Source organism: Trachurus trachurus (assembly GCF_905171665.1).
Source record: "Trachurus trachurus genome assembly, chromosome: 5".
Taxonomy (NCBI): domain Eukaryota; kingdom Metazoa; phylum Chordata; class Actinopteri; order Carangiformes; family Carangidae; genus Trachurus; species Trachurus trachurus.
In genome coordinates, this window is record NC_139896.1 from 8,982,200 (window position 1) to 9,003,120 (window position 20,921).

Genomic DNA, 20,921 nt, shown 5'->3' on the forward strand with positions numbered 1-20,921 from the left:
ACTATTTGCATACGTTGATCATCAGAAAACCCTGTCTTTGTCTCTCCACTCACCTTCAGTCTGTTTTACATATCCTCAGGTCAAATGCTGCAGACGACAGGATTGTTCCCGTCACCTTGTCATTCCAAACTTTATCCGATTTTAGGATTAAACCATAGAATACTGAATGTAGAGAGTTCATACCTCCATTTACATTCTCGTCTCTCCTTCACACATGCAAATCCTGACCTTTTCAGAGTAACGTGCTTAATTTTTTTGCATTTTCACATTGGAATCTGGCTGTGCGGTGAATAAACCATGTACAAGGTACATGCGTGTATTCCCTAAACTGTGCATTGTGCAACAATGCTGGTTCAGTATGAAAGTTTAATAAGCCTTTGGTGCAATGAGATGAGCTTTGGATCATAGCCTAACCTTTCCCATGCCTCCCCCCACGCTTTACTGCCCATAAACACACATACACGCACATATACACTTCTCCCTTACGAAATATTCATGTTTTTGTCGAGGGAAGGTGCAATCCCTTCTCAACACAGACCCCCCACCCCCTTTGAGGATGGATGTGCAAACACAGACACAAACCTGTAACGTTGAGGAAAAGGGGGCAAGCAGTGTTATTGTTGTAGCTGTCAGCAGCACCACACTGTATATATGTGTGTGTATGTGTGTGTGTGATGCAGGTTTTCAGGGAGAAAAGCTGTCAGAGTGTAAAGCAGGGTTAAGAGGTCCACATACGTTTATCATGTATTTCCCTATCAGTGGTATCAGCTCCTCTCGTGCGTTTTCATTGGCTCGTCAGCTTGACCCGTCACTGAGCAGCAAGAACTGATATAGTAAGTGATGCTGGAATAGAAAAACGGGTAAAATATACAACTGTGCAAAGTTTTTGGCGGCGGATTACTGGAGGAAAATCCTCATTAAACTCCTGCTGTTTGACAGTAGATGTCTTTGAAATGTTGACTCAGACTGCGCCGACTTCCGTCCCGCACTGGAGGCTGGAAATAATATGGAAAGAAATGAAGGCCTGATGTGTGACAGAAACTGAGTGCTGTGGAGAAAACGTGCATTCATTTACTCTGTAGCTGAAATAGCTGGTTGATCAATGAATTACTCAACTTACAGAAGGCCGAGTTTACAGTTACTCCTTTGAATTAGTATTGGAAGAGAAAGTCCAGAGAATTAATTTGTCAAAACTATTCAAATGTGCCTATTTAATGGCTTTTTTATTTAGTTAACTGTCACATGTCACCAAGGGTTAAATTATGATGTCCATTTTTCAAATATTTTGTGATATTTTACAGACTAAAACAATTTATTTGATGAATCAGTCATGAAAGTAATGGTTAGTTGTCACGTTGGTTTATTTCAGCTCTCTCCTATTTCTCAACACACAGGTTATAGCCCATAGAGCCGTTAGCCTGCATGGCCTCCTGTGGTTACATTAGGATTGGCTGTCCAAGATTTTACAAGAGCCAATGTACTTTTTGACTCTGGCCAACTCAAACAATTAGCAGACCCTTTTTTTTAACAAGCACTCACTTGATTCAATGTTTATGTAAAATATAGCTTAATAGAGTTTTATTGCTGCTGCTGTTTTGGTTTCAACCACTCGCCGTTTTTATCCATTATGTCATGTTATGTTGTGTTTTTTTCCCCCTCCGCTTCTGAGATGAGTGCGTGAACGTGAGAAAACCACCTGTTGCTTTGTTTCGAACAAGACCGATCGTGAGGAGAACAGTTGCTAAGTTTGAGACGCCTTCATCTGCCGCAACGTGAAGAATTACCAAAATGCAGTAGAGCTGCCCTCAGCGTGATAATAATACCCCTCTTATTCTCACTCCGTCTCTCTCTTTGCTTCCCTCCCTCACCATCTTTGTCCCACTTGGCTCTCTGGCCTTTCAGTCTGTGTTATCTCATCTGTTTTCCTCCACGCTCTCTCTTCCTCTATTCCTCTATCTCCTTCTCGCCGCCTTTCTCTTCCTCTTGCCGTTCTCAGCGGCGCGGTGTCCCTGTGCATCTCGCTTCCTCCTCCTTTTTCTTCTCTCCAATTGTCTTGCACGCTCATACACACAAGAACACACTCAGATGTTCTCTCCATCTCTACGCGGTGGAGAAGTGCTCTTGTTCCCAGGCAGACTGGGTGGTCTCTTGAGGGGGGAGAGGGAGGGAAGGAAGGAAGGAAGGAAGGAAGGGAAGAGGGAGGGAAAGATTGAAGAAGTTCATATGCTCGGACTTCAGTGGAGAGAAATAATAGCTGACATCCAAAGCGCGTGTTTGTGCAAGTACCTTATCTTCCTGTGTTTGCATGTGTTTTTTTATGCATCATTTTTTATTTTCTGTATAGGCTATGCGATCAGTCTTTGATGCATTTGCTGGCATCCATCTCTGGAAACTGTCCTGTGTGCAGAATGCATATTTATAGTACAGTGTGCACATGTGTTTCCCCGGACATGTTTGGTGTATGCGATAAAGGAATCTGCTCCATATTTCCTTGTTTGACTGTGGGCGTTCTGGGGGATGGAGGTAGAGGAGAGAAAGTTGGACTGAGATTTATAGGGGAGGAGGTTTGTAAAGAGGTAGAGGGAAGGAATAATGAGAGGGAGGGAGGGAGGGAGGCAGATAGGAGAAGGAGGGGGTGGGAAGGGAGGATTGCAAGAGAAGGAGAAGCAGAGGAATGTGTGAAAAGACCAAGGCAGACATGTCAGGGAACAAATTGAAAATGCCAATTTCACTTTAGCCCCCACCAGCTCAGGCGCTTATAGCCCAGCCCCGGCCTCTTATTCCATGTGTAAATGAATGGTGTCCACAGAATAACACACAATCACCTCTCTCTATCCCTCTCTCACCCTCGCTGCTTCCCCTTCACCCCTGCTGATGTATCATCCTCTCATCGCCCTTTTTTTCCCCCCCATACACCTCTCTCCTTCTCATCCTTCTTTTCATCATCTCTTCTTCACTTTGTTTCCTTTTTTTTTCTCACCCTGCTCTCCACCTCTCCCAGCTCTCTACACCACCGTGTTTCCGACCCATCAGCCGTCCCGAACGTCTTTTAACCATCACTTGTCACTTTTCCCTTTCTGCACTTTCTCTGCACGCTTTCTCTTCGCAGATCATCCATTTTTTCTTGCCACCCTCAACCTTCCCTCCCCTTCTTTCTCTCTCTCTCTATACTGGATGATTCCACTGCAGCAGCTTTAGCACACACTCTGTTTGTACATATGTTGTAAGGCTCCATGTTCACTGGACTTGAAGGAGAAGCCACTTTCAAGTCTCAAAGTTTCCTCTCCTCCTCTTCAGTCATCAAGATCTTCTTCGCTACTGATAAATCCGCTGTGTGTATTTTTCCCGTTTTTGAATTTATCACAACTTCCTGACATCTTCAAATGTCACCTCACACCAGCTCGCAGGTCGATTCATCCAAGGTTAAAGTTTTGCTCTTCAACAGTTCATGTATCAGAGCAGCAGTAAAGTGGTAGTGCTTCTGAAATAGATGGAGACATCCTCCTGTATTTGGATATCAGCATCTCTTGCCTTGAGGGCCCGCCGAATGTAAATCATCCAATTGCAAAAGTGAAGAATGAATTAATCAGCCATTCACACATTGTGACATTGCTGTGTCCTCTCATTTCCTTATCTTCTCCGTGCACATTTCTCAGCCCCCCCCCCCCCACCCCCCCTCTCAAATACATTCAAATTCACTATTATTGCAGATGTCAAGATAAATCTCACACTATCACATTGGAGTGGGTGATATCACATAGTGACGAAGTTGTAGCTAGATTCAATCTGTGAGGGCCCCCATAGCCCCAGGCTCAGGGTGGGTGGGTGTGTGGGGGGGTGGGGGTCTTTCACATTGGATTTTATCGCCACCACTCCACTAGAGGAGAATAGTCCTGCTATCTCTCACCCCGAGGCCAGTGAAGATACTGACCACAGCAGTGGTAGTGAGAGTGAGCGGGGGGACCCTGTGACTGACAGAGGCATTAGGTTAACATGGCCTATCTCCAGTCTGAGCAGCCGTCACCCCCCCCCCCCCCCCCCCCCCCACACACACACACACACACACACACACACATCACTGCAGCAGGAGCCTCAGAGTGGAGAAGAGTGGAGCTCTCGCTATCTAGCATCTGTTTTATGTTGTATCAAAGACAAAGTGTGAAAAGAGTCTCAGACTGGGGGTGTGTGGGTCTTTATGAATGTGTTTTTTTAAGATGATTGTGTTTACCTCATTGTTTGGATGCTTTGTGTATATGACTTGGGGGTGGAAGGAGGGAGGGAGAAGGTGGGGGGGGGGGGGTGTAACATCTAAAGCTGCATTTTATTTGCTGGTGATAATCGTCGTCGATAATTGAATTGTTGGGAGGTTGGAAGGCGTCTCTCAGGAGCTCTTCTCTCCGCTGCTCCTTCCCCGCGAACACGCCGCCATCACACTGCCGCTTTTGAAGCTTGTTGTCTCATTTAAAGTGATTCCATAAAACTGATTACGCCGACGACGAGTCAATTACATTTCAACTCTTATTAGTTCAGGATGCAAAAATGAAATTAGATGAGAATATTATTGTAGGAGATATATTACGCTTTTCATTCATCACTGGAATGGAATGAGTCACACAGTGATGGGGATTCCAATCTCTTAATCAACTCTGTGCTAAGCCGGGCTGCGGCGGATGTGCCGTGTGTTAAAATCACAATATAGCCTGTCTCTCATCATTCATTTTTATGGCCCTTCAACTATGTGAGCGCCGCAGGCTGTGATATTACTACCAGCCACAAGCTGAACTGTGTTCTGTCTCGGTATTGGCTGTTTGGCTGTTTCTCTCTTTTTCTAATTTGATGTTTCATGAAAATATTGAGAATATCATACGTTGATATAAAAAAAAAACACTGTTTACAGTGACTATGAATGCTAACGGTGATGTTGTTTGTTTTATTTTTCAGTATAACTATGAGGGTAATGACATCAGTGACCTGCCAGTGGACCTGTCTGTGGTGTGGAACGGAAACTTCGTCATTGACAACCCCTACAACATCCAAGGTGGGTGCTCCAAATAGATTTTATACATTGTTATTATTTTACTATACACACATAAGAAATGAATCAATCCCCAGTATGTCTTTGTGTGGAGTTACGGCTGACACAGCATATCCAAAAAAAAAAAAAAAAAAGACAGTCCAGGATTTGCAGGATCTTAAACATTCAGCTTCAGCTGCACTGTAAATAATTTATACTGTGACCAGAATCTCTCAGTCAGCCCACTCTTCTCCAGATCTGTGATCTGTGAGCTTCAAAGACTGTGCGTTATGCGTTGTACTGTATATGGGTGCATGTGATATTCACTAGAGCATTGAACACCTTGTTTTACATCCTTGTGTTGCATGTCTACTGATATCTGAGAAAAAATGCAACTTACTTTTAACACACCTCAGTGTAAGAGGCACACACACACACGCACACATTGCGCTATGCATTAGGCCATTTACATCCACTATGACTATGGCATGTATTGACCAGTAATTATGTCTGTCAGGGCTCAGGTTTTACCTCATCAGCTCCTTTGTGTTTGGTAATAGTTCTCAAATAAACAACAGCAGGTCACAGGCTGAAGCAAGCAGGAAAACGACTGATAAACTAGTGTCAGAATAATCATGAACTGAAGGTGAATCTGTTAAACAACATTTGGGATTTGCAGTATTTGCATTTGTGAAAGTAAATAGGTTAATAAAATGTCACATCCAGAGTCTTATAATACTTAAAAACACATTCAAGAGCAGATGAGGTGCATTAGGTGTTATTGCAAGATTCATCCATGGCAAAAATGCTGCTTATGGTTTTGTTACAGTGTGACAATGATGATTACTTAAATTTATTTTATTGTTACTCCCCTGCTGTAAATGAGAAAGCATTTGAGACTTTAAACTCTAGTGTGATATTATTTTTCTTTTTAGATTTCAACCTATTTTTCCAGCTCCACAGCACCTATTGTTATATTTTGGATCATAGATATCTATGACACCTTCATTGAGTAACTGTCCGTCCCCACTCGGACTGATGGGTATTGTCATTACATGATCGTGTAGATAGTGCATATGTCTGCTGCTGAAGCGGTATTCAAGTGTGTAATATATACTCTAATGTATAGCCCCGCCTCTCCCTCCAAACAAAGAACCATGATTAAACACATACACACAATCGATGTACAACTGTAGGGGGGGGAGAGACAGTGAGATCACGTCTGTTGGATATAATTACTGGTAGGACAGTCTTTATAGCGCCGTGTCCATAATTATTGCGACCCGTACAGCACGGTGGGGGGCTGTAACATTATGCTCCTGCTGTGAGGTACAATAACACCATTGCCAGCTTTACCACTGCGTTCAATACTGAAACTGCAGATGACAAGCACAAGGAGTTTTGTGCAACAGAGGCAGCTGCATTGTCTGGTCTTATTTGCGACTCTTTGATGGTTAAAGACACAGCGAGGATCTGAGATTTTTGTGTCGTATTTCAGATAAGAGACGCTGTTACATCTGTAACGTCTGTGAAGAGGTGATCATTGCCATTTTGTCAGTAATGTAAGGTAACACCACGGAGTCACTTTGCTCCGTTTACTGATGTCACTCCCTGTAGTCTAAATGTACCGAGCAAGCTGTTAGAGTCTCAGATTTCACATACCTCTCAGGCTGCAGATATGTCACAGAGAAGGGAGTGTGTGTAACATATACCATTGTAACATATGTGACTGCATTCTGCAATAATGGGGTGTTTACATTCATGGAGGCAACATAAAATGCTTTGACACTCAATGGTTCCTCCCAAGGACATGCTGTTGCTGAATGGCAGCCATTATATGCAGCAGCATTGACAGCATACAATATCAGCAACATGCATCAGTGTCTATGCATTGTGTGTTATCTCAAGTGTAAATCTCCTCAAGTGCATCTGGAGGCGACCTGAAGCCCCAATATGTCTCCCCTCCTCCCTGTCTGTCTGTCTCTCTCCGCTGCCAGCCCCCTCCCTATTTCTCAATCATGATAATCATCTGGTGGAGAGCGATGCTCACTTGTCTTAAATACTGATATGTTAATGTAATTAGAGAGGAGTCGTTTAGCAGTCAGTAATTGGTACAGGGTTGCTTTAAAGCTGCTCCATGACCAATGGGATTTGGGGATGGAAGAGCAGAGAGAGAGGGAAAAGATTTCACTGTACAATTCCTGAGGCCTGTGGGACATGGTGCCTTAACTTTGTCTCTTTGACATTGAGGAAGTTTTGAGGGGGTTATTTTGCATCAAAGTTGAGAAACTTAAAAGGAAGAATTTGGTTATTTTCCACCCCCCAAAAAAACTCTGTTGGTTGTTGCGCACTTAGTTGGTCTGTTGTTTTGTAGCAATCCTGCACAATCATTATTGTTAGTGAATGTTACGGCTGCGGTGGTCGGGTATAGAGATGGAGCACAGATGCAGCCAGGGCCAATGGGCCATTCACTATCCTCCAGACTGTGTGTTGTGTTGCTTTCAGCTCCAGCTGTAGTAAACTGAAATCATTAGTCTCACTCGCTTTTGCAGGGAGGTTTGTTCTGTGGCTATTTTACCTTGGTTTGAGTTGTTTAAACCACTAAGTATAGATCAGCTTCTTTTTGTTTTATAAAGTCTAGTTTTCTCAAGTGGTTTTTACTTAATAATAAAAAATACTTATTTTCTGGCTCATATCTGTTTCCTTTTATTATAACTCCTCTTATCCCCTGTTCTTCTCAAGGACACAACAGTGAGGTTGTTTTATTATCTCCCTCTCCTCATTTCCCTGCCATTTATTCCATGATGCTTCATTCTCTTTCTTTTTTCCTTTTTACAGCACACCTGTATAAGTGCTACGCATTAAGGGACAGCTGTGGGATGTGTCTGAAGGCGAACCCCAGGTTTGAGTGCGGCTGGTGCGTGCAGGAGAAGAAGTGTTCCCTGAGGCAGGAGTGTACCCCCCCAGAGACCACCTGGATGCACGCCACCACAGGAAACAGCCGCTGCGCACACCCCAAGATCATCAAGGTAAGCTGCGTTATTATCATGACATGTACTGTAGGCTACACATACATAACGCCACATTAGCAGCTCAGTGTGCAAGGTCACGACCATTACCTGGCCGTGCATATGTCCAAAATCCAATTTGGTTTTTTCACATTCATTACTTTACACATTTTAAACTGTTTGCATAAAACACCCAATTCACTATGTAAATAAAGCTAAAACCTCATAAAATTGCTCCTTTTTCTGCTATTTTTTAAAAAGCTGATGCCGTCGCCTCAAGGTCCATGAGGCAAGTAAACAGCTCACTGTAAAATCAACATTGCAGGCAGCTGCTAAATCCATGTTAAGGAAAAACAACTCTCCTAGCGCCGCTAAAGTTAAACCAGACACTTCGACTGCTTATTTGGTATTCGTTGCCGAGCGACTCAGCCTCATTAATAACAAACATGTCAGGTTTTCTACGAGGGCAGGGGTCAGAGGGGGGGAGGAGGTTCAAGGGACAATCTGGCCATTATAACAGTGTTGTGATTACCGCTTGTCGGGCAACCTTGAGACTGAACCCCCGGCCCTTTTCGCACGAATCCGAGTATTTTCCAAAGTGAATTCTCAAGTAAGAAAATAGTTTCCGAAAAAAAAAAAAAAAAAAAAGATTAGAAATCCCTACCTGTGCTGTGTCATTGTTTGGCCTCAGTGGGTGAAGGGGACATGGTAGGAGGGAGGGCAGCGGGGAGGATGGACAACTTAGAAGCCATCACCATGACTGCAAGCACAACACAGATGGGCCGGCCAGGAGGAGGCAGTTCACACACACCAAGACTGAACACGCTGACATGATTAGAGATGATGGCTGAACACACACACACACAAACACACACACATGTACACACCTGAGGAGGCAGAGAAGGTGGTTGTCAAGTGTGTGTGTGTGCGTGTGTGTTGGAGAGAGAGACAAAGAAACAGAGAATGTGGAAGTTTGCTAATTGTCTCCCACTATGGGTGCAGACTGTGTGTGTGTATGTGTGTGTGTGTGTGTGTGCGCTTGTGTGCATCTGACAAGCTGGGTTGAGCTAAGGCGTCTAAAACACCATGGCGTACCCATCTGTTGCCGCCGGTAACCGTGGCGGTGGTCCTCGTCCGACTGTGACCTGGGTCGCCGTCTCTACAGCTCACCACTGGGACTGACACATGCACGCTCGCGCACACGCAGAGCGCGGTTGGAAAGCCACCGCGCTGCTGCGCGAGGCGCGTCTAGACGCTCTACCTTTTCACGCCATGTGTCATTTGTCCTTTTTGCTTTCTTCCTCTCCTTTTTTTCTCCTTCTCTCCATCATCTCTCCTCAAGCTTTTAACACAGTATTTTTTCCCCCTCCGGTCTATAATTGTATCTTAAATAAGATGAAGCATCATCTCAGGTAAAACGAGTGCCATTTCTCTCCATTTAAATGAGTATGAAATATATGTATGGCTTATAATGAATGCCTATTTCACCAGTACAGACTTGTATGGATGGAGCCCTCAGTACATTTCCTGTGTGACACGGGTTCTTCTCTCTGAATACGTAATGGAGATATTGGATAATTGGGGCACTGGCACATAGATAAATCCTTTCGTTAATGCTCCCTCTCTCTCTCTCTCCTCTTGCTCGCTTCAGTTATCTCTTTGAAACAAGCGTACAGAGGCAATTGGGTTGTGTGTGTATATGAAAGATGGGAGGGGGGGGTGCGTGTGTGTGTGCGTGTGCGTGTGTGTGTGCATGCAAGCATGTGCTCCTGCTTGCATATTGAGGGGTAAATCCTGGCCTCGGGGCAAGATGTTGGTGGCAGTCAAGAAGCAGGCGCAGAAGAGCCTCAGAAAACAGCAGGAGGAGAAACGTACTGCCGCTTTGAGAACACAGAAGAAGTAGAAGAAGAGGAAGAAAACACAGGAGGAAGTGCTATCACCTCTCCTCTCCACCTTTGACATTTGCAGTGTGACATTTAATGCCAAAAGAGCATCCACCAGGCGACAAAGAATATCGCTCCTTTCTCTCCTGCCATTTCATCCTTTAGTTCTCCAAAAGAGCATCACATCCACCACACAAATTGAATATTACCCCGCTTCTTACCATCCATTCACTCAAATCCCTCTTTTCCTGTTTGATCCTCCTCTGTTTATTTTCTTTCTTTCTTTCTTTCCTTTTTTTGCTTCATTTGGGCTGCTTTGTTCGTTCTTTTTTTTTTTGCAGCTTGCTAGCGGCTGTGTGGCCATTAGCTTGCGGATTAGCCACTAATTTAATTTGGACCGAAGAATGTGTGTTCGACCGGCAAAGGAAACGCCACTGGAGAGAGAGAGTGTGACCAACATACTCACATATATACACACACACACACACACACAGACAGAGCTATCCGGAGCTTACAGAGCTGCACGTGTTGAACCCATTCGGTGTCATTTCCGAGTGTGCTATTGCTGTTTCATGTTGTTCAATAATGTGCAGTTAGCTACCGCTGCAGTAATAGCTCTGGCACCTAAGGACTGCTCTCCAAACACAGCAGTCGATGTTTTAGCTCCTAAATGATTTGGTTTTTAGACATTGTAAGACTTTAGCTGTTAGACCATTAAAACGCTATTTTCATTGTGTTATATTTTTTCTCTGGGCTGACACTGTGCACTAAGATTAATTAGTAACTCCCTTCACAGCAAGGAAACACACAGTTTATGTACTGTGTGTGTGTGTGAGATAGAGACACATACACATGAGCCAAAAAACACACTCTCTCTGAGGTGTCTACATTCTGATATTAGATATTTAAAACCCGAAAAATAAAATAAACAGCAACTAAACAATGGGTAGTTCATGTGGGGCCCCCAAAATCACCACAGACACACACATACATACACATACACACACACACACACAGTCTGGCCGGTGTTGTCTCCCAGTGCAGTGCAGCAGTGTCCTAGTACTGGCCTTGGATGCTGCCTGGCCCTCCATCATCCATCATCTCCTGCCTGCCTTCTCCTAGGGGACAGGACGAGCATTACAGCTAGCCCTTAGAAACCAATTAAAACAACACAGGCCATGCCAGCGTGTGGGTGTGTGTGTGTGTGTGTGTGTGTGTGTGTGTGTGTGTGTGTGTGTGTGTGTGTTTGTGTGTGTAAATGTGGGTGTGTTTATGCATTTTTATCGTCTTAGCACGTGGCACATGTTCTTTGTGATCTTGTGTATGTGAAAAATTGTGTGTGTGTGTGTGTGCGTCTTTGTCCGGTTTCAGTGTTTGTGTGGTGTCTAAAGGCCAACGAATTCTCCCTGGTGTATTGTTAAGCTGCAGTATTGGCCTTTGCGGGACTTGTTTTTCTCTCTCTCTGCCTCTCTATTTCCCTCTTCTTCTGTTTCTTATCTTCCTTCCTGTTTCCTCTGTCACTCTCTCCTCACTTTCACCTCCAACCATTTCTCTTTTTTCCCCCCTCTCGCCATCCGACCTCTCAGTTCTTCTCACTTTCATTTCCCCTTGTCTTTACAGCCCAGTATCCTCTGCTTTGTCTCGTATAAGGCGTCACATCTCGATATACTTTACTCCATCGTACTGTATATAATAATTTCAGCCTTCTATTACCCTGCCTCCTCCTCATTCACTTCATTCCCTCCATCAGCTTGTTTGTGACTTTGTTTTTTTTCCGAGGCTTTCATATCGCAGATAAACTTCAGAAACCTTACACCATCTTCATATCATCTCTCCCCCTCTATCTCTCTCTGTACCTCCTGCTTCCCCCTTCCTCCTCCTCCTCCTGCTATAACTAGCAGATGCTATCTGTGCGCTGCCGCTCAGCCGGCCACAATAGGCCTCACACAAAGCTTCCGACACAACGGGACAAGTCGGAGACGAAGAGAAAGAAGGGGAGTTTGAATGGGTGTAGAGAAGTGCGACGACGAAAGAAGAATAGATGGAGTGTTTAGGCCGGTGGCTCTTATCAAAAAGGGCCTTTTGTTTGTGTTGTTTAGTTGTGGATGTAACAACTTGTGTATCCGTGTGTGTGCCCGTCTGTCTGTGTGCGTGCGTGTGTGTTTCCGATAAGCCAGTGCTTATAGAGACGGAGAGATTTGATTACCATATCTGAAGATTGTGACTGGTGCACTACTGTGTGCCACTCACTCTTTTGTCTCCAGCTGAAATATATGCATTCAGACACATTGACAAAGAAACAGAGTGAATTAAAAAAAAAAAAAAAGTCCAAGAGACTGTCCAAGAAAAGTCCGGAGAGGAAGAGGGAAAGGGCGAAGGAAGGAGGAGCGATGTTCATCAGAAGCCGAGCTGGTGTAAGATCGAAAAACACTCCTTAATTGTATCACTGTGGCATTTCAGCTCTGGCCTGCATGACACTGGGCTTTGTTCCCATTGTGTGTTTCTGTTAGTGGTGTCCTGAACACCTGTGGCTTTTACTAGCCCGCCACCTTTTCTATAATGATGTTAGCCTGGGAGATCATTGTGAGGCTCCAGGTGGAGAAACAGAGCTGTGAGTCGCTCAGAAGAGTGCAACTAATTCACCTGAGAGACTGTAGACGCACTTAAAGAACAGGTTGGCAGTTTGAGATACACTTATTTATTTGTTTTGTTGTTTAGAGATGGTAAAAAAACATTCATGGCTCATGACTGAACAGTGAATATTCCCATCCATCTAACCCTAACCCTTTAGGAAGCTGGTGGGTGGATTTTGCTTCACTTGGACAGAGAGCAGCAGCATCAAACTTCACATCTATGAACGTATTTCACCAAAAATGTCAAACTATATTTGACATCAGATGTAAAGTTAAAACACAGTAGAATAAGCCAGGCCATGATATTATTTATACCCGCAAGATCAGAATCGGTTCATGTCACTGAAATCGCTGCTATGAGTGAATTTGCTTCTCGCAGGCAAAGTAAGTTAACATGCTACCTTGACGTAAAGTTCAACTTCAGCTCGGGTTTGACAAATTAATCAAGTTAACCAGCTCCAAATTGTCCTGACAGCACTGACCTTTGAAGGGACAAATAGAACCGGATTGAACAAATGGAGGGAGCTCTCCTCCATTGTTTGAATGCAATATATGATAATTATATATGCGAGCGTATAGTAAGGAAAGGTTCCTTTGAATCAACTGCATATTTGTCCAGTTGAATCAAGTATTTATTATTAGTTTCAATATATAAAGGTGAAATAATGTGCGTCTTAGTATCTATTGCTGTTTACTTTTTAATATCTTGCCCTATCTCTATGTACATAAAGCACTCTGAACTGCTTCTGCATGATATGGTGCTATATAAATACATTTGAATTGAATTGAATAATGTGAAATAACACTTGGATGTATTTTTGTGGGCTTCACATTTACGGGGCAAATGTGTGACTGAGAGCAAGAGGAGCGCGATCATTGATGATTTATTTTTTCCTTCCTTTATGGAAACTGAGGTCAAAGTGTGACCTTCCCTACACCCACCCACCAGCGTCTCATCCCCTCCGCCCTCCTCCTCCCATCACCCCGTCACAACAAATGACCCCACTCCTCCTTCACCAGTTTCTAATCCAATTAGCTTTAGCCCTAATTATGCTAGTAATGACTGATTACCAAAGGGGGCCATTGTCTGCGACGGGGGGGCTGGATGAATGGGACCGTGATTAGCGACCATGCTAGCCCGGGGTAGCCATTAGCACCTCCGCACACCTTTCTCAGACCTCCAGAGGGAAAGAGAGGGAGCAGAGGTCGTTGTGTGCAGTAATTGTGTTGAGTAGATTAATCGTCACAAGGTTAAATGAGAGATGCGCGCGAGGACTTGATGGGTGGGTCTGGGTTAAGTGTGCGAGTTGGCAGGCTGTGATTGTTTGACTGAGTTGAGGTGGAGTTAATGGATCCGAGGTCATTTTTCAATCTCACTTAATGAGGTGGCAAGTGTCTGATCCATGCAGAATGGGAGATGATCATAATGACTTAAGTAAACTGTCATTTGATGCCAACGTACCGTAGACAAACTATGATGAACTGCTTTGGGGGGGAGAAAAAAGTATCGCCGCATGTTGTTCCGGCTAACATATGTCCTCTGTCCTTTGTTCTTCCATGCAGCTGTTTCCAGAGACGGGGCCCAGACAGGGAGGAACCATGTTGACCATCACCGGCGAGAACCTGGGTCTGCAGTTCAAAGACATTCAGACCGGCGTCCGAATCGGCAAGGTCACCTGCAACCCCCAGGAGGACCAATACATCAGCGCCGAGCAGTACGTTGACACTATCTCCGTCCTCATCGTTTCACTCCTCTTACACCGTCCCAGTATCGATGTTACACCGAGTGCAACACCGTGGCTCCCTCTCAGACCTCTCCTTCACCGAAACCTTCCAGGGTTAAATGCTGCTTCCCCCCCCCCCCTTTTTTTAAAAACAAATCCAATTCTTCACAAGAAGGCTCATGCTGCGTTTGAAAGTCTGACAGCAGCTGAGTTCAGCTCAGTCAGAACTGAAACACTTTGTGCAACCACATTCATCAGAATTAATTTTACCCATTCCTGGAGAAATGTAATGACTTTTGCAGAGGGTGGTATATATCTCGAACGCTACAGTACCTCTGATTAAGTTATGTTAACTAATTCTGAATCACTGTTGGTGCCATGGGTGGAATTTCACTCCCATTCAATAGCAGTAGCACAGTATATTCTGGGAAATGAAGTACTCGTGCAAAAGCAGTAAACAATCATAGCCCTCGAGTGAATTCACTTTATTGGACATGACCGAAGTCTTTGTCTTGACTGTAAACAGGTTGCCTCATCGCCATAATTCTCCCTTTTGTGCGTATGTAACTAATAACACGGGACTGAACAATTAGATTTCATTCAAAATGGAAAAATAATTGACAATCACAGCCAGTGTGACGCTGGTGCTCCATTATGACAGCTAACCATAAACGTTGCGGCCTTCAGAGGAACCGCTGGATTAGTCACACGCTCTGTTTTATGTCGAATTCATCCAGAAGAGAAGAGAAGAAACAATTTAGGCCGAGGAAGGAAGAAAAAAAAAAAAATTGGGGACGCTCGTCACAGCTGGAGGTGTCCTCAATGTTCTATTTCCAACTATGTAGCTGTCATCTGTACACAAATGCTCCATTTGCTGAGTTGTGCAGCACAGTCCCAGCAGATTTTGTTTTCTACTCTGCCCCCTCACTAAGAAGGAAGTAGAAGAAATGTGACTTTGATGGTTTGGCAGTCAGGACAACACAATGCTCTGCAGCTCTCACTAGCGATGACAGGTGTTCCCAAAATGGGTTTAGAGAAATGGCAGTGATATGTCAGCCTTGATTTATAATTTATGTCAAGATATATTGTCGTGTTCGGGGCAGAACATGCTATTTTTGAACGTGCATCTGTAGCAGGCAGAGGAATATCAAGTGGTTACTTGTTCCAACTTTTTTTCTTCATCACATGCGCATTTTGTCCTCGTGTTCAAAAAAACCATAAAGGTGCCGATGCTTAACCCTGTCAGCCTTTTAAAAGTTGCATCGGCTTGTTGCCATAGCACCCACAGGAAGAGGATGAAGAGGAGGAGGAGGAGGGCGTTGCTGGCAGTGAGGCTGTCATGCTAATTAAAAGTGATGTTAGCCATACGGTGCCATTAGTGGCCTGGTTGATCTCGTCACCCCCCCCTGACCCTTTCAGAGCTGTAGCACAGGAGACAGGACGGGGTTACGGGACTGACAGCAAAGGTCAAAGGTCAACTGCAAGAGAGAGAGAGAAAGGAGAGAGGAGAGGAGGAGGAGGTGCGCTGATTGTTGGGCAAAATGTAGACGCGTTGTTCATGTTCATGTTCATGGCTTTGTCTTTTCTCTCTTCCAACATTTGCACTTCTCTTACAACCGAGACACACTCTTCCCTGTTTGTGTGATTGTCGTGGAATTAAACTGCAAGTAAATGCAGTTTTTTTGTTTTTTTTTTCGGTTCGCCTGTCAATCACCTCAGTCATTAAATATTTACTAGATGGGTTTGATTCCACATGGAGAAAAGTAAATCATTGCCACTAATGAGAAAAACAGAATCCAATATCCCCTTTTTTTATTGCCTTATTAGTATTTTCTGTGTGACAATTTGACATGTGTTTAGTTTTTTTTCTTTTTTTCTTTTTTTTTACGATCACATTTCACCTCAGTCGCTTGATTGAGTGATATATAATTTACAACGTTGTCATCTTTACAAATGCACCCCTGAACTTTCAGTCTTTCTAATCACGTACAGTAATAACAGGTAAACGTAGCCACCTGTCATCTGTGCAGTAATGATGCAGCTGCTAACTGAAAGCTGTCCGTGCATTTTAATCACTGGGGGAATAAATGAAAGAGGAAATAAAAAAAAAATAAAACAATGGCAACGCACAGCATCGGAATGTGGAATTCATTGTCGCCGCGGCGCCGCAGTTGCCATGGCCACCTGCAGGGAGGATGGAAGCAGGAGAGTTAATAACTCATCTAAGGGAACTGGGGGGTGAGATGTGTAGGATATGAGCCTGTTCAATTAATCAGCCTCTCTCACTTTAACCCTCTCTCCTCCTCCGTCTTTCCTCTGCACTCTCACCCCCGTTCCCTCCGTCTCATTCATTCGCTCTGGCTAATTAACAGTCAAGTGTGTCTCCAGTGGGTGAAACATGAAGTAAGTGTGTGTACGTGATTGAGCGAGAGTGTGTGTGTCGGTGTGTGTGTGTGTGTGTCCTCCCTGTGGGCTACACCGCCACTCCTCCCCTCACTCAATCATTTCTCCAGTGGATTTTCATTTGGCCAGCCAGCGCCCAGGGCCAAGTGCGAGGCTTATGCTTCTACACTACGTACTAATGCAGACACACACACACACACTGAACTCCTCCCTGTCTTAGCGCTGCAGATTTCCACTAATAGAGCATTCGGTCTGCTCTCTGTGATTTTTATGAATAAGTCAACAGAAAAATAGTTTATTCTGAGCTATTGGGATGTTTTTTCTCTCTGACTCAGACAGAGCAGAAGAGAAAAAAAATGATGCACTATCATCTGTTCTCTGCTGTTTCCTCCTCTTGTTTTCTTTTCATCACTTTGTCATTGTTTGGATAAGCTTCTTTCTTCTGCAAGAAGCGGCCTTATTCTAAAACAAACATTGAAAAGAAAACTTTGCAACTTGTGCATTCACTGAGGGAAGTGTTCAAAATAAAACTCATCTCTCCTCCTCTTCTTTTTTGTGTGTTTTTTCTTTTTCAGGATTGTGTGTCGGCTCAACGATGCAACAGGTTACCGGGTGCAGGAGGCTCAGGTGGAGGTGTGTGTGAGGGACTGCATTCACCCCGACTACAAAGCTGTCTCCACCAAGGCCTTCACCTTTGTGGTAAGCACTGGGTGTTTTTTTTTTAAAGAGAATTTGATTCCCATGGTGAAGCCAAGAAGTCATGCTTAACCTGTCCGTTTGTCGCTCTTCAGTCTCCGTACTTCACCCGCGTCAATCCTTCCACCGGCCCGCTGTCAGGAGGAACCAGGATCACCATTGAAGGCAGTCATCTTAATGCAGGAAGCGCAGTGGCTGTGAAGATAGGACTTCACCCCTGCCGATTTGAGAGGTTCGTGAATCTTAAGTACTTTTAAATCTTAGGTTTTTAAAGTTGACAGTAATATATAACTATGGTATTTTAACATATAATTCAAGTCAAAAATTCAAATATCAGTGCACACACTCCTTTTCATCATGAAAAAAAAATTAGAAGGAGCTGATTTTACATAGAAAAAGGGCAATTAACTTCCTTTGTGAAGTTCTGGAGGGAGTTTATTATTATAATCTGTCCAAACAGTGAACACGTGGTGTTAGTTTTGCAAGGTATGATCAAATTGGACTAATTTCACTCCTGTAATACAAAGCCAAAATTGCATCCATCTCTGTCCCTGTGTAGTCGCCCTATGCTGCTCTCCACGATGAAGCTTTAAACGTAATGATGCATCGTGTTACCGTGTCCCCCTGGTCACTGCCTATGATCTGCTGCAGGTCTATAAATGCAGCCAGTAAGAGCAGGACCTGCTGTACTGTAATTCACAGCAATTGTGTGAATGACAGTGTACTAGCCTTTCTCTGGGAGGCTGATATCACTGTTCAGTTGCGCTGTGAATGACTTAAATGCATGGCCCACATTTTGTCAGAGATATGACTATAATTTGAAAGGAATGATATGGTTGCTGGTAATTGGTAACTCACATTTTGCCTCCTTTGAACCCATGTTTGAATTACTTTTTTTTTTTTTTTTTTAAGTTTTTTTTAGAATAATCTGCCACTGTTATCTTCTGTTGTCACTCACTCTGCACGAGATTGTGCCACGATTTCAAGAAGAGGAGACATAGATCCAATTTGATATGACTCTAATTCCTCCGAGCCAAGAACTCTATTGTTTCTTTGAGTCCCTTCCTGGCAAAGTGACAGTGGATTGAGCTCAGGACTAAATCCACCCATGTATGGCGTCGGGCAGATGGCAGAGAAAAGACACCTCGCAGAAAAGATTGTCGGTGAATTAAAACAAACACTTACGTATATACTGAGAGGAATTTCCAGACAGAAGCTTTTTCCTGGTCAAGATGACAACGGCCAAATGGAGAAGGGAAGAAAAGAAAACTTCTCTTTCTTCTTCTTGTTTCTCTTTCCAGAGCGATTTCTCCAAAATGCATCTTCTTTTTTTTATTGTAGTGGGTTTTTTTCTTTTTCTTTCTCTCGGGCAACAAATGACAGGTTAAACTAATGAGCTTGGACCTCTCAAGTTCTTTTTATATCATATCAAAAGAAAAGTAAAGGCCAATTTAAAGCTCTGTAGCACATCCTGAGAAAGGTGAACATAATAGTCTTGGCCTTTCATTCACTGAGCAGCAATAACCTTTATGGCCAAAGTAATGAACTGGTTGAGTCCATCTCTTTAATGTGTCTTTGTATTCAGTGGGGCCTCCGCTTTAATCAAAACCTATTTACCCCGAGTCACTCATCCTCTTATCTCTCCCTGCAACCCCCTTTTCTTTACCTTCTCTTTTATTTCTCTCCGTATTGCCTCTTGGCTTGCTTTTGTGTGGCCGCAACCTTGTCAAAAATACGTATGTGTGGCACCACGGGCGCTCTTCGACGGCGACAATGTTGTGAAAACGGTTGCCATGGAAACACAGCACTAGTGGAATGTGGAAAACGTGGATTTTTCTTTTCCTTTTTTCTCTTTTTTTGGGGGGTATATTGTCCCTTTTTTCCTCCTTCTTCCTCTGTCATCATCCACTCTTCAGTCCCCTTTCGGTCTGAGGACGCTGTTGAAAGTGCCTCTTGGAGACGGCGGGAATACGTCCAACAAAGACGCCCGATTCCCTTTTTTTTTCTGTGTGTGTGTGTGAGCGCTTTCTTTTGCCATTTCAGCGCAGCCCCACCCGAACCAAACCACGAGCTGCTGTAATGGAGCTGCCAAAATAGGTTTTCACTCTTTCATCTCCTCCACCGTCTTCCATCTTTCTGTGGATTTCACTTTCACAGCAGATAACGGGGGAGGATTTGTGTACAGATCAGCTTGCTCTTCTCATGTTCAAAATTTCACACTGTGCCGTCTGCCATCGCGCCTGCACAATGCACACACACACATTTACACACGCTCGCGGTGCACTGTAGGACGTTAGCAGACGCTGAGTGACGCAAAACACATACTTACACAATGTTAATCTTCTAACTGTACTGTATTTATATGCAAATGCTCAGACCTCCTCGCAGTGCAAGTGCACCTGTTCGATTCACTGATTTAGCTCACAGGTACTGTAGAAACACACACACACACACGCTGTCCCACTGGTAGCCACAGCCGCGCTGCTGGGCCACCAGCGTCTGCCCCTGACAGTGGGGGGAGGGGGGAGGGGGGTGGGGGGAGGGCACAGTGCAATGAGCCACTGGAGTAGAGCACAAAGTTTCTGGCAGCAGCACAAAGTTTCCCAGCAGGTCACAGCTGGCTGCCTGTCTGCTAGGGAGGGAGTTACATCACACAGAGACACGACCAGCCTGATCTGCCACTTCAGATCTGTCAGCCAGAAAAAGCGCAGGAGGGGGAAGGAGAGACAGACAAACAGACAGACAGAGAGAAAAAAGAGAAAAGAGAGAGAGATAGAGAGAGGGAGAGGGCTTTGAAGCACAGCACTCTGTGATTTGGGCTGATGAAACCACGACTGGACAGACTGAAAGATGCTGGCCTTGTGAATAGGCGACTGTGTCACTATTATGTGAGTGTGTGTTCGCGCCTGTGTTTTTGTTGCAACTGATAAATAATTTATGAGTTATTTAAGGGCTGAAGTAGGATTTTGTTTTTCAGCATGCAGTCACTTCAGTCTTTTTTTTTTTTTTTCAATGTGTCTATCAGTGAGTCTTAGTCAACCCCCAGATACTCAAAATCCCTCTCAGGAACTTACAGTACTGGTCCTTGGAGCACACAGTCACTTTAAGAGAGACCTTCATAGAGCTTTGTGTGTAATATCTTTCCCTTCCTCTCATCCTCTTCTGCTATTCCAGACGGGCCGCGAAGGAGATCGTGTGTGTGACCCCGGCGGGACAAACTTCAGGAACCACCCCGGTCATGGTGGACATCAACTCTGCCGAGCTGAGGAACCCGGAGGTGAAGTTCAACTACAGCGACGATCCCACCATCCTGAAGATTGAGCCCGACTGGAGCATCGCCAGGTGAGGAGATGGACCTGTGTTTTAAAATAGACTAAACGATTGATTGATTTCCAATAGTGCACACATGTTACATGTGCGCTCTAAACGTGATTTACGCTAAATAATTCAGGGAGGAAGCATGAAAACTGGGCAGTATTGTGTTTTTCAACTTCTGCAGCATCGTATAGCAAAAGGCGTATTTCATTATCTATAATTAACATCAACATCACAGTGTTTGA

The 20,921-nt window shown here is 44.2% G+C and overlaps 1 protein-coding gene across 1 annotated transcript in view; it reads left to right on the forward strand.

Annotated features, from left to right (window-relative positions):
• Nucleotides 1-20,921, forward strand: part of plxna1b (plexin A1b) — a gene marked incomplete at its 5' end in the record, with an annotated part of 155,419 nt that overhangs the window by 104,508 nt on the left and 29,990 nt on the right. The window contains 6 exons of the mRNA XM_083972505.1: nt 4,942-5,038; nt 7,853-8,043; nt 14,102-14,253; nt 17,241-17,364; nt 17,457-17,593; nt 20,536-20,703. Coding sequence (XP_083828631.1) covers nt 4,942-5,038; nt 7,853-8,043; nt 14,102-14,253; nt 17,241-17,364; nt 17,457-17,593; nt 20,536-20,703 — 869 coding nt within the window. The remainder of the gene's footprint in view (nt 1-4,941; nt 5,039-7,852; nt 8,044-14,101; nt 14,254-17,240; nt 17,365-17,456; nt 17,594-20,535; nt 20,704-20,921) is intronic.